This window comes from Leptodactylus fuscus, chromosome 3 (assembly GCF_031893055.1).
Source record: "Leptodactylus fuscus isolate aLepFus1 chromosome 3, aLepFus1.hap2, whole genome shotgun sequence".
NCBI lineage: Eukaryota > Metazoa > Chordata > Amphibia > Anura > Leptodactylidae > Leptodactylus > Leptodactylus fuscus.
This window is the reverse complement of record NC_134267.1, coordinates 34,458,466-34,473,123: the sequence shown is the minus strand read 5'-3', so window position 1 is coordinate 34,473,123 and position 14,658 is coordinate 34,458,466. Positions and strand designations below refer to the sequence as shown.

At 43.7% G+C, this 14,658-nt stretch overlaps 1 protein-coding gene across 2 annotated transcripts in view; it reads left to right on the top strand.

The window, feature by feature from the left end:
* APLF (aprataxin and PNKP like factor) overlaps positions 1-14,658 on the top strand; it is a 511,700-nt gene that overhangs the window by 396,831 nt on the left and 100,211 nt on the right. For both annotated transcript variants that reach the window (XM_075267384.1, XM_075267383.1), the window contains one exon: positions 3,325-3,396. In XM_075267384.1, the coding sequence (XP_075123485.1) occupies positions 3,325-3,396 (72 nt within the window). The remainder of the gene's footprint in view (positions 1-3,324; positions 3,397-14,658) is intronic.

Below are 14,658 nucleotides of genomic sequence, written 5' to 3'. Positions count from 1 at the left end.
CAAATACTGGACGTATAGCTGGAAAAGAAAAAACTTCCGACATTTAAAGAGGCAAAAATGAAGTCAGAGCCTTATCTGCATTGATGTTTATCCTATCCTTCTAATCCTTCCAATCCTTTCCTTCTAATTCTATTCTAATATTCTAATTCTTTCTTAATATTATAAATGTCAAAGTTTGGATGTTTGTTCCTCAATCACGCAAAAACCACCGAACGGATTTGAATGAAATTTTGGCACATAGATAGATTGTAACCTCGATTAACACATCGGCTAGTTTTTATCCCGTTAAATGACATGGATTCACGACTGTTATGAATTTATGTTCACATACTATATTACACTGCTCCTGCAGCAGCTTATCTCAGGTCCCAGGTCTGTTATCTCTCTATGTATACACTCAGCTAACCCTCAGTCCATTCTGTACACACATTTGCATATTATCTGATCTGCTCCAGGCAACATGCTGACACACTGGATGGGAAAACGCCTTTAATCCAAATTGGTAGTTAGCTACATTTAAACATGCGGGGAAAAAGAAAATTTAATTTGTCACAAAATTCTAAAACAAAGACAACGTACCCAGAAGTCAACAGAGTTCTCAAGCGGAGCTGACGGGGATCATCGGCGCCAACAACATGCTCATTATATGGCATCTCAGCGAGCTGCTGAGACGCCGACACAATCATGGGCACAGTGTTTGGAACAAGTTTAGTAGCAGACCAGCTTGACCGCTGCCGAAATGCCGGAGCAGGTGGATTATCAACGCCAACAACACACTTATTATATGGGGTGCTAGCGATCTGCTGAGATGCCGCCACAATCACGGGCATAGTGCGAGGAATGAGTTCAGCAGCAGCCCAGCTTGACAGCTGCCAAAACACCAGAGCAGGCGGATCATCAACGCCAACAACACGCTCATTATAAGGAGTCCCAGCAAGCTGCTGAGATGCTGGAGCAATCACAGGCACGGTGCGAGGAACAAGTTCAGCAACTGAACAGCTTAAGAGCTGCCAAAATGCCGGAGCAGGCAAACCATAGACAGCAGCAATTTGCTGAATATAGATGGATAATCGACACCAAAAACATGCAGCTAGTGTAGCTATATTCCTACCAGCACCTAGGATCGGTATACTTATACCCTCCAAGATAATATTTGTTTATTTGTCCACCCCAAATGGTTATTTGGACTGTTGAGAGTTAATAAAATATTCATTGTGTCTTGGTGTGACAGGTATAATGTCAGATTTTCCTTGACAGCAGGACTCTAGGAAAGGGATTGTGGTCTGTCACCGTTTCATGGTTACTAGATGATGGAAATGATGTCTTGGCTGCAATCCTCACATTGCAGATATCCAGCAGCTCGGGATCCGGGTTTGCATGTGAATGGCTGCATGGATTACGCAGCGGTGTCATTTTCTGAGACGTCCGGAGCGTCAGCCACCCGGATATATTGTATATTGCAGCATTTGAAGTGGCCCAGCGGGATATTACTCTGAATTTCATCATCATTTACATATTGATTAATTTATGAAACGGGAAATAGAATGTGTTTATTTCTTTATGACAGAAAATCATGTCATGTAGTAACGGATATGAAATAGTCGCCATTCCTTGTATATTCCTAGTGGTATATAAAACCCCATGTGCCCCAAGTGATGAAAGGTCCTCTTTAAGGCTAAGGCCTCACGTAGCGGGTCACATCCAAAAAGCGCTATGGGAAAAACCGTGGCGGCAATGCATCACAGTTTTTCCTGCTGCGCTTTTCACAGAAAGTCCGCAGAATTTTCATCTCAGGATTTTCTGCTGCAATTATACCTATAGGAAAACCGCCAACGTTTCCGTAGGAATAATTCGTACGCTGCGATTTCCAAAAATGCAATTGTTTTGGAAATAGTATTTCTGCTGTGTGTATATTTCTGCAATGTGTTGATGGGATTAGCTGGAATCCCATTCCCCTTGCAGGGGCTGTAAAGCAGCGCAGTTTTTACCGCTACGCTTACGCCGCGGCCTAAAGGTGTTTTCCCACAAAAGCAGGATAATATGCAGATTGGTGGCAGACCGACTGCTCAGACCCCCAGTGATCAGGAGAATGATCCTCCCTTTAAAATGGGTGGAGCAGTGTGCATGCTGACCGACTACAGCTCCCTTCAGAACATGGGAGGAAAGTCCCCTATTATTTTGATCAATGGGGGTCTGAGCAGTCGGACCCCCCACTGATCTGCAAGTTATCACCAACCTCATGGATGTGGTGAATATACCCTTCTATTGTACAGTAATACTGGAAGAGTAGTGCTTTAGGGGCTAAAGGCCCCACCCCCAGTGCACCAACTGTCTAATTTTCATTTGACTTAAAGGGAGCCTATCATTATAACTCAATTTTTTCTCACTAACACGTCGGAATAGCCTTAAGAAAGGCTATTCTTCTTCCTTCAGATGTCTTCTCCATGCCGCTGTTCAGTATAAATCCCAGTTTCCGTCCGTATGCAAATGAGTTCTCTCGCAGCACTGGGGGCGTCCCCAATGCTGCGAGAGAACTCTCCAGCACCGCCTCCATCTTCTTCAGGAACAGGTCTTCTTCTGGTGGAGGCTTCAAACTTATAGGCCTCGGGCAGCCGGCTGTGCATGCCTGCAGGGCCCAAGATAATGGCCGCTTACAATACTTTGTAACCAGCCATTTTCTTGTGGCCGGCGGGCATGTGCAGTCGGCTTTGCCCAAGGCCTAGAAGTTTGAAGCCTGCGCCGGAAGAAGATGTGTGAAGAGGACGTTCCTGAAGAAGATGGAGGCGGTGCTGGAGAGAACTCATTTGTATACCGATGAAAACTGGGATTTCTACCGAACGGTGGCTCGGAGAAAACATCTAAAGGTAGAAGAAGAATAGCCTTTCTTAAGGCTATTCCTACGTGTTAGTGAGAAAAAAAAATTGAGTTTTAATGATAGGATACCTTTAAAGGTGTTGTCCTGACAAAAATGGACAACCCTTCTAACTTTTAAATCAGTCGGGGTCATTGAAAAAAAAAAAAAAATCATACTCACTTGTCCCCAGTGCTGCGGTGTCCTCCAGCGCCTCCCGGTTCATCTGCTCCGGTGGCTTCTCCCAGGTCTCTTCCGGAGTTCCGCTGAAGCTGCTGATTTTGCCTGGACAACCCCTTTAAGTGCTGTTTTTCTTCTACTGTGCTTTGTGATTTCACAATTTTGAAGAACTGTTCTTGCTACCGTACCTGAGCTTTTTATAGTGTTGCATGAAATAATGTTTTCTGAATTTTTGTTATCCTACTCTTTCCAGGCTTTTAATTTCTGATTTCTACATGTGTTATTTGCTATAGATTGCAGATAAGCGAGTATCCAGGAACCATGCTGTACTGGAGGTAGTGGATGACAAGCTCCGCATTAAGGCGGTAAGTACTGATGCCATGAAATAGGGGGTGGAAAGAGTATTATCATCATTATCATATTTTATATGCAGAAAATTGGCGTAAATGATATATCGAATGAGACTGATGACCGTGTTTCCTTTGAAGAAAGTGGCGGGCAGGGTGTAACACTAAGAAATCCACAATTATTGTGTAAAAAATTCTCAATGCAAAAAAAGGCAGCTTTTTTCTAATGGCTTATAAGCCAGATTTCTGGAAAAACAATGATGAATTAGCCCCATTGCACTTCCTAAGCAGCTGACAGTCAGTAAGTCATGGGAGGGGAAGGAACATTTGACATCCGCTTACCAAAATTTTGAATCCCTCTTGTGAAAAGCAGAAGATACAATCTTTCCACTGTTAAATATGGAGATTTTGTGCACAACTCATAAAATTATATTTATTCAGATCAGATTGTGAAGTGGTAAATGGATTTCTCATGAAATTTCTTAAAGGGGCTCCATCATTGGGAAAAGTCATTTTCTGATAATATTTGCCCATGAGAACATGCCACAGTTGTACCATTAAAACCCTCAGGTGGGCAAGATGGAAACAAATGTTCAAAGCCCAAACTCGCTAGTGGTGGGAGCAGGGACATAAATCAGAACCCAAAGGTGTTTGGGGTGTCATCCTTGGTGTATACACGATGGGGAGCTCGCCATAAACCTCATCATACCACTGGCCTGACAGCATGATCATCTGGGAATTAAGACTGTTCTTAGTTATTTGGTTTCAAGAATGGCGAATTGGGCTTCTATTCCTTATGACATAATTCTGGGAGGAGACTGGGGAGAAGAAAATGGTCCACCCTGAGGAGACTGAGGCAGTTCTACTTCTGGAAGCCATGTGAGGAGACTTAGGAACTAGAGATGAGCGAACACTGTTCGGATCAGCCGATCCGAACAGCACGCACCCATAGAAATGAATGGAAGCACCTGCGACGCTGACTTTGCCGGCGGCCGGCTGGTGTCACAGGTGCTTCCATTCATTTCTATGGGTGCGTGCTGTTCGGATCGGCTGATCTGAACAGTGTTCGCTCATCTCTATTAGGAACTCTTTCTGACTAAAACATGCGCCCTGAAGCCTAGGAGGCAGGCTTCAGAGATTCGTTTTGGCATTGTTTCTTTTCTATCTTTTATTCTTATTTTATTTTATGTATTGTATTGTACTTTTATCTGTATTTGCTTGTCATCCACTGATATGTATTTCTGTATAGTCAGTGACTAGTACCGACTCACTCGGGTTAATAAATAACTAAAATTTATAAAGCTCGGTTCATATTATCCTATAAGACCTGGGCACACTTGAGGGGTGCGAGTGGAAAGTAAGACAGGAGGGTAATTTGTAGGTGTGCCAAAGCGGCTTTGGTAAGGCGGTATCCTTCATACTTACCTTCTCCATATTACTAAAAAACCACTGTAAGTCCCATTCTGTCACAAGTCTGCACTAAAAGGACAATACTCTGCTGGTTTACCTTCTCCAGCGGCTCTAGTCAAAAGATCCAATCCCAGTGTTTCCTAACCTTACATATATTCTAGTGGTAGTGTAATGGGCAGCAGATTGTGCCCATTTTGCTTAGCGCCAGTTCTAAGGTTATTGTCTAAGCAGACTTCCTGCTGTTAAACCTTTAACCCCTCTTATATGGGGGATGCTGGGAGTTTGGCAGGCTACTACTTCCTGAAACAGATAGGTGCACAGGCTAAAAAGAGGCAGAAATAACAGGTTATACATTTGACGTAAGCTGGACCTAACACAGGAATCAGATGGTAGCAGAGACGGAGAGCAAAGACCATGGGTAGTAAGGGCATAAGCCAAAGGCCAACAGGTAACAGGTAGGAGAAATAGACATGAACATAAAGTTAACGCTGCAGACAGAGACAAAACAAAAGTATGCATGCATCAGATCAGAGGAGTAACAAAGCACGTTGTTCAGCTGTACATACAGACAGAGATTGGCAGGAGGAAGGTTGCAGGTGAGAACACTAATTCCGAATAAGACAGGAGGACACACCGGTGTAGACAGGCAGCTAGTTCTATTGGGAAGGCAGTATATTCAAGAGCACAGAAGAGCCAGCATTACAGGCCGTTTGCACGGGCCACCATGGAACATGCCACTTCCTCTTACACCGTTGACAAACACTGGTGGTAATTCTTTGCCTCTACATCAACTGAATAATTTTAACTTGGCAGCAAGTGCAGTTGATTTTGGTGCCTGATGTGCTATGTAAGCTCTGTAATGTCAGAAGGGCGGTGTCAGGCAGGGGTGTATGACTCTGAGCTTCCATCAGAGGCAGCCAGTGCCAGAACTTAGAATTACACCCCTTGTCTGCTCCTGCCTGACACCACCCTCCTAGCAGTACAGAGACTAAATAGCATATCGGGCACCAAAACTAACAGCATTGATTGCTCAGGAATGGTGTGGGCTACAGAAAAAATTCTACAGTGGATCAGCGACTATTAAATGATGAAAAGTAGTTTACTTACTGGAGGTGGTGGAAGGTCTTCTTTAAGTTAGTAGAACGGACGCCCTGTTCACTGGGATTTTCTTTCAGGAGCTTCTTTCTTTTGTTGTCCTGTTGATCTAAAGCTATACTTTCTTTGTGAAGTTTCTGCTTGAGGAAGATAAAGCTACAGAGAACTGCTTTGAAGAGAAATCTGCTCTGAGATTGTCTCTTTATGTAAGCCAAGACCCCAAACTGTTATTATATGAATGGAGGAAAGAACATGAAATAATCGGGGAAGTATTTACTCAGACTTGTATCTGCAGAATAAAGGGGTCTTGCCGTAGTTTTGACCCCCTCAACAGTACTGACAATGATAACGGATAGGAAGAACAGATTAAACTTTACTGTTCGGATGGTCATGCAGGTCACTTGGCCCCTGGTTCTGCCATTGCTAGTGTCCAGGAGACAGGTCCTTCATATTCAGTGCTCCAGGTCCTCTACACCAGGGGTAGGGAATGTACGGCTCTCCAGCTGTTGCAAAACTACAACTCCCAGCATGCATACTTGCTCTGCTGTTCTTGGAACTCCCATGGAAGTGAATGGAGCATGTTGGGAGTTGTAATTTCACAGCAGCTGGAGAGCCAAAGGTTCCCTATCCCTGCTCTACACTATGCTTACCATGTAACATCTCTAGTATGGCAGCAAGGGGGGCAGGGGATACACCTGAAGGAGCCGAGTCCTGGGCACTTGAGATTACACCGCTGGCAGCATTAAATCATGGCCATATTGGGCATTCAACCTCTTTGACCCCAGGTGTGATGCTGCCCTCCCTGCCCTTGGCACAGAACAGTCAGCGGTTTTGAGGGGTCAGAACTGCTGACAACCCCTTTGAACTGTATGTATGTGACTTCTACAGGACAAAGCTGTTTATGCCGTGTGCAAATGCCGGACCTGAAAATGTAATGGAAATACTTGCCATTTTTATTTCATGGGAGCAGATTACAATGGCTGTGCTCGGCAAGTGTTTATGGGAGTTAAAAAGAATAAGATGAAGTAGATGAAATTGGTTCACACCAAGTATACTACCCATCCGGCCGCTCTTGTTGAAGTTTCACCAACATTAATGTCATTTGTATGGCCCACTTAAAGAGGTTTTTGGGCCCCCCAGATGTTTTATGATGCTATGACGTATAGGATAGGTTGTCGGCATTTAGGCTGATCTCATACTACAGAGTCTCATTGAAGACACCCCACCATTACCTTTTTAAAGGAGCCACCTTACTCAGGCAAGTGCTTTGGTTTCTTTTTTGACTACCAGGCGCAGTGCTGTACATTGTGTAGGCTATGTGACCTATGACTGGCATCACGGTTGAAAGAAGAGGGAGCACTGTCTGCTTGAACACTACAACTCATCTATTCATCTGATCAGCAGTGCAGATGCCATAACTGCTGGTCTCACTATTCTATACAGTGGAAACCTGGCGGCAGGGGCGTAACTTGAGGGTTTGCAATCACATCGGGGCTCAGGAGCCTAAGGGCTAGTTCTCGCAGAGTTTTTTGCCTGCAAAAACACCTCCCATTCATTTCAAGGGGACCCGCTAGCCTGGAAAAACCATTGCCGTCAATGGGAGGGGGAAAAACCACTAGCGTTTTTCAAAGAGACGTTTCCAGGTCCATATAATGTGCTGGAGCAAAAAATAAAAACCACAAAAACTGAACACTCTTCAAAAAAAATGCTCCAAAAAACACATCATGTGAAAAACAGTTTCAAAAAACCATTTCCTAATTCCTGAAGCAGATTTTTTCCGCTGCCAAAAAATTGTGTGAACATACCCTTAGGGGGCTGATAAGCACTGGCACCAGTATTGAGATTGCAGCTTCCATCTGGCCCATAAGCCAAGGAGACCCACGGATTACCCTAACCACACTAAGACTGAGTTCAGATGATGTTTTTTGGTCCGGAATTTGACACGGAGGCCGCCTCAGATTCCGGACCAAAAAAAACGGGTAGAAGCAATTGGATGCCAGTGCAGTGCATCGGCTTCCAGTTGCGACACTCCGTTCCGGATTAGGCCTAGTTGGGAGGGAGTGTCTTCAGGCAGACGTCCGGCTGCGGTATCCGCCTGAAGAAAGAACATGTTGCTTCTTTTTTCTGGGAGTGGCAGCAAACCGCTCGCGGAAAAAGGAACCCATTGATTTCAATGGGAGGTGGTTATTTGCGCTGGGTTCTGATGCAGATTCCGTGTCAAAATCCAGCCTAAAAAACCCCGTGTGAACTCTGCCTAAGGCGGATTAAACTCCTTAGCACCCGTAACCATCACTATCAAGAATTCACTGTAGGGATGAGGTAGCGGGGCCCCGGAAAAAGATTGCACCGGGGCCCACAAGACTTTAGTTACACCACTGCCTGGTGCTAATGCTTGGGGACACTAAGTGTTAAGACCTCTTAGGAGCCACAAAGACTCCTTCTCCCTCCTTATATGTATCTTGGGCATGAGGCCTAAGAATACTGCAGCCATACTTCTCTATTAAATACACAGAGTGTTACTGACATTTATTGGCCAGACTCGTAGGCCTTTATTATAATATTATACCCAGAAACCCATCTTCATTTGTTTGTTGTTTTTGCGCGTCCCGTTCTTCATTGTGAATAAATTCCTAGTGTTTTCTATCTCGGCATAGTGTAATATCTTGGGTCATTATAAGCAAATTATAACTAAGATCCCTATTTAGTCTTGATAGACTTGTTTGTTTGTCCTAAAAACACCTCTGCTGATGAAAATATAATTATAAGATGGAGCCGAGGAAAATACAGAACATAAAGCCGCTTCGTTGTTTGTTAGCGGCGAGGCTATCGTTTCTTATTGTGATGACAGAGGGCTGTATAAAGTCTGTGCATCATTTATGCGAAACTTCACAGTCCATCACGTCTAAGCCTTTTATTAGGATAAATAATTAGAATATATGCGCTTTGCCTCTTCTTGTGCGTACATGTACTATTACCATTGTTCACTCCATCCTTTCTTAACCCGTTCCTACTGCAGAGAAATCTTCAATTTCTTTTTCTTCGAGATCGTCCTATATTATACCTATAGCTGTATGAGAGCTTGTTTTCTGCAGGACAAACTGTACTTAAAGGGACCCTATCATTAAAACTTTTTTTTTTTTTTTTTCTGGGTACAACGTAGGAATAGCTTTAAGAAAGGCTATTCGTCTCCTACCTTTAGATGTTTTCTCTGGGCTGCCATTCGGTATATAATACGGTTTTCGTCGGTATGCAAATGAGTTCTCTCGCAGCCCTGGGGGCGTCCCCAATGCTGTGAGAGAACTCTCCAGCGCCGCCTCCATCTTCTTCAGGAACGGGTCTTCTTCCGGCAGTGGCTTTAAACTTCTAGACCTTGGACAGCCAACTGTGCATGCCTGCCAGCCAACTGTGCGTGCCTGCCGGCCACAAGAAAATGGCCGCTTACAATTCTGTGTAAGCAGCCATTTTCTTGTAACCCGCGGGCATGCGCAGTCGACTTTGCCCGAGGCCTAGAAGTTTGAAGCCAACCCCCGAAGAAGAGGACATTCCTGAAGAAGATGGAGGCGACTCTGGAGAGTTCTCTCACAGCATTGGGACCGCCCCCAGTGCTGCAAGAGATCCATTTGCATACTGACGAAAACCGGATTCTATACCGAACGGCGGCCCAGAGAAGACATCTAAAGATAGCAGACGATTAGCCTTTCTTAAGGCTATTCCTACGTGGTACGCATTAAAAAAAAAAAGAGTTTTAATGATAGGGTCTCTTTAAAAGGTCCCTGAGTTTTCGTATGCAAGGTGTTACTGGGCAGTCTGTTCTCTGCATAAGGGTAGGTTCACACTTAGTTTTTTGCAGGTAGATTTTTTTTTTTCCTCTAGCTATTTTTTTTTTTTTTTAGCTAGAGGAGGGAAGCATCAGGACCCATCTTCAGATGAATGCCACCTTGTAAAGCAAGCTGAAATAAATGGGAGGATAGAAAAACCAGTAGTGTTTTTGGAAACACTACTCCAAAAAAAAAAATGCTAGTGTTTTGGTTTTTTTCTGCCTCCCATTTATTTCCATGGGGTTTGCAAGGTGGAATCCGCCTAAAGATAGGCCATGGCACTTGTTTTTTCCTCTATGCTAATGACTCCCTTTGAAATTAATGGGAAAGTATGTTTGTAAAAACATTCTATGTGAACATACCCTAAGCCTTCATATGTGGTGTCCTATTAGTTACCCTCCTGCATCTACTAATCCTATTATGGATAAAGCACATTTAGCATTTCTGTTTGTACAAAACACAAAATTCTAACCCCCCCCTCCCATCCATTATTACTACTGCTGGTTTCTTTACAAGTAATTCTGCCAGAAGTAACTGTAAAATATCAAACAAATAGCTGAGAAACGCCCAAGTGAACATAATATAGGATATCCAGGGACACTGGACTGTCTATACAGGGTATGATGCAGCTAAAAAGATCCCTGAGATCAAAAAAGAGAAATCAACACAATAAGGAAAGTTTCTTGATGTCTGACTCATCAGCAATAACATCTAGATGGAAGTGCATAGACTTTCCTTGCACTCTCTGGGGCACATTTATTAAGACTGGTGTATTGTATTCCATTCTTCATAAATCTCCCTTTCTTGCACCAATTGGGGGGTTCTTCACAAATCGGAAGTCCCAGTCTTATAACCCTTCAGCAGACCTTTTGGACTATTGCATGCATCCAATGATATGGGAACAGTTTGGGGAAGGGTCTCTTCTGTTCCAGCTTGACTGGGCCCCAGTGCACAAAGGGTTCATAAAGGCATGGTCGGGGGAGTTTGTTATGCAAGAACTTGCCTGGCCCATACAGAGCCTTGACCTAAACCCCATCATACACTTTTGGGATGAACTAGAATGGAGATTGTAATCCAGACCTCATCCAGCTTCGCAAATGCTCTTGTGGATGAATAGACAAAACTTCCCCCAAGCCACACTCCAAAATCTTATAGAAAGTCTACCCATTAGAGGGGAAGCTGTTTTCGATTCAAAATGGGGAGCGGGGGGGGGGGGGGGGAGGAGACCAGTTCCATATTGATGCCAAATTAGAAGAACGAGGTGTCATGTGAGCTCTTGTACATGTTCCACATATAGTGTATATATGAATGAGCACAGACCCTCTATACGGCTCTGGTCCCCAAATAATAAGAATTGAAACATAGTGTACAGTACAGTTCTGTTTACTTACGTATATGGCCACCATTCTCCTTTGTGACCAGTAGATGGCGCTCTGTGAACAATAGAAACAAATATTCTCCCTCTGTACCGTTGACTTGAATGATTTTAGAAACAGTCACTTCTGTTTATTAACCACAAAATGTTTCTTCCAAATTTCCAGGTTATGATGATTTTCCACTTCTGTAAGTGCTGGACGCTTTAAGTCCTTGGAGGCACGATGTTGTTCCTTCATAAATTCGGCCCGCCGCCAGGGCTCAGTTATTTTGTAGCATTGATTTAACACTAACATTCAATCATGTGCTAGCATATAGCCGACTATTGTCTTGTCAGTTTTATGGGTGACCTGCAGTGACAATCTTGTGAGTGACACTTAATCCCATAGCACTAAAGTCAGTTTTTTATTCTCATTTTTTTTTTTTTTTTAATTCTTGCCTTTTAAAACCCAGAATTTTTTTATTCTTTTCTGTAGCTTCTATGCAACAACTTGTTTATTGCAGGATAAATTGTAGTTTTTCTTGATATCATTTAAAGGGATCTTATCATTGGATACCCTTTTTTTCTGATGAACTCATAGGAATAGCTTTAAGAAAGGCTATTCTTCTCCTACCTTTTAGATGTCTTCTCTGCACTGCCGTTCGGTAAAAATCCAGGTTTTCTTCGCTATGCAAATGAGTTCTCTTGCAGCACTGGGGGCGGGCCCCAGCGCTCAAACAGCACTGGGGGTGTCCCCAATGCTGTGAGAGAACTCTCCAGCGCTGACTCCATCTTCTGGAACGGCCTCTCCCTGCGTCATCTTCTGTCCTGGGTTTCATTTTTCTAGGCATGCGCAGTCGGCTCTGCCATTGGGCCTTGGGCAAATCCGACTGCGCATACTCCACAAGAAAATGGCTACTTACACAGTAACTTACTTGAGACAGGGGGTGTGTCCCAGACTACTTCAGATTCCCTATAAGCAGTGTAGTTAACCTGTAACAGATTAGAGCTTTACCCTAAGTGAGCAGGATATGAGGGAATAGACGGCAAGAAAACATGGCCTCCAGGTTCTGACTTGCATAGCATTTTTCAGCTTGAGTGTGAAGTATTTTTATTTTTTATTTTTTTTACAGAGGACCTTTCCTGTTCTCTGCTTTCTGTCGGTATGTAATACCTCAAATCTCTGACCGTGCTCTAAATTCAGTGCATTGTCAGCTTTGCCAATATGCGTCTGGGTGCCATAGATTTTGATACTGTTTCATCACCGATATCCCTCCACTGTCAGAAGGGCGGAGCTTTCAGTCTAGTGTCATTACTGGGCTATGACGAACGCCACCTCACCCCACTGCAAGGCTACAGAAGAATAGTGTCTGGGGGTGGGGGAGCATTTCTGACAGCACAGTGATGACGCTAGGCTGATAGGTCCACCCTTCTGACAGTGGAGGGATATCAGTGCTGATACTAACAGTACTAATATGATACCGCCAAAGCTCACACGCCACTGAATTCAGCGCACTGTCTTCTTTCCAGCGGTATATAATGTCACCGATGGATTGTATACACTTTAGTAGCTTTGAGCATAAGGCTACAGCACAAGTTTCAGGATACAAAATAAGGCAGGCGAAGGAGGTAATATAGCACATTATTTCTATCTACTGCACATACACCAAAAAGGGGCAACATTATACCGTGAAGTGAAATGAGATTGACCTGTAGTAAATTTATAAGCGCACAAAGTCCGTGCAGGATGTTTGTTGCTGTTCGGGAAGATGAGACTTGATTCTTCATTAACTGTATGTGTTTAATTGACTATAATGAAATTGTTCTGCCATCCTTCTATTTGCAGAGCTTAAATGGACTGTAAATGCCAGAACTTTGATCCTCTGTATACGCTCTCCTTGTACACCCTCCCAGATATAGAGCCTGAACTCTTTATAGAGCGTTTCTATATCCAGTATACTTACTATTAGGGTTATGTCATGAAAAATACTTCTCTGTCCATGGTATAGAGGATAAACTGGTGATCAGTGGGGGTCCAACTACTGAGACCCCCCAGTGATATTGAGAATGTATTACCCTTATTGTGGAGCGCAGGAGATAGCTGCTGTTCTCAGGATCATTGGGCACATCAGCAATTTCTTCCATATTCTTTGGATAGAGGATATCAGTTTTCCTTGGTATATTCCTTAATATGAAAGTTTAGTTATTTTACAGTTTGCCATATTTAGATTATTTTTTTGTATTGTGCACAAGAATTTTCTAGGACAAGTACACTCGATCAGTATTCAGCGTCTGTTCCGATCTGCGACTCTTGCCTTTTTCCTAATGACAGTGTCCTGGACACTCCTGTGAGGAGCGCTTTCAGTGTCAATTCTTTGTGGGGCACTAAGGTGACTTGCACTGTGTGGATCACTCACAGCATTATACTATGAGAGAGGGAGGGAGTGCATTAAGGGTCAATATACACAGTCCAGTCATATTAATGTGACCACCACCTACTTTTGACATCAACGTTAAATAACCAATCGCAGAAGGCACGTGTCATCAGCCATCTGGGTGCACTCATCATTGTGGAAGGCACGATGGAGCAACACAAGTATGCATCTATCCTTGCGGACCGTGTTCACCCCTACATGCAAATTGTTTTTCCTCAGGATGATGGCATCTACCAGCAGGACAATGCGACGTGTCATAAAGCTCGCAGTGTACGTGCGTGGTTCGAGAAGCACCAGGATGAGTTTACCGTACTCCCTTGGCCAGCAAATTCCCTGCACTTGAACCCAATCGAGAATCTGTGGGACCATCCCGATCGGGTTGTTCACACCATGGATGCTCAACCGCATAACCTAGCGCAGCTGGACACGGCACTGGAGTCAGCATGGCTTAACATCCCAGTGATCATCATCACAACATCCCCTCTCTTCCTGCACGTCTCGCAGCGGGCCGCTCTGCCAAAGGTGGTTATTCTGGATTTTCACAGGTGGTCACATTAATGTGACTGGACTGTGTAATAACATGGAGTTTATGAATGGTGCATTATACTATATGTGTGCACTAATGCCACAGTGGTGCCCCCACACAATATAATGTTCCTTTGTGTCCTCACCACACAGTATAATACCACGTTAGTGGCCACCAAGCAGTAAAATTTCCCATTAGTGCCCCACACAGTATAATGCTCCTTAACCAATAGGACATTGTACCATGTGATGGCAAACAATGGGGTATTTTATGTATTTGTGTCTTAACTGTCAGCTAATAACCCCCTTTATCTACCCTAGCTTTTCACATCGGGACATTGACCCCTTTACTCCAAGTGACCAAAAGGAATTGTTAATTTAATTTTTTTTTTTCAAATTTTTCTTACCTAAACCTGGTGTGCTTCTCATAGTCGGACACATCTTATCATCCGAAATATATAATAAATACTGATGGCAAACTCCGCTCACTGGACCTGTAGCAAAAATAATTGAGTACCCCTACTCTAGGAGACTGAGACAAAGTAGTCTAAAAAGTTGGTGACTCTTTACAGAAATAGGGAGATTGAAAATCAGGATATTCAGTGTTGTGACTTTGCATTATATGTTTGTTGTGAACCAGAGG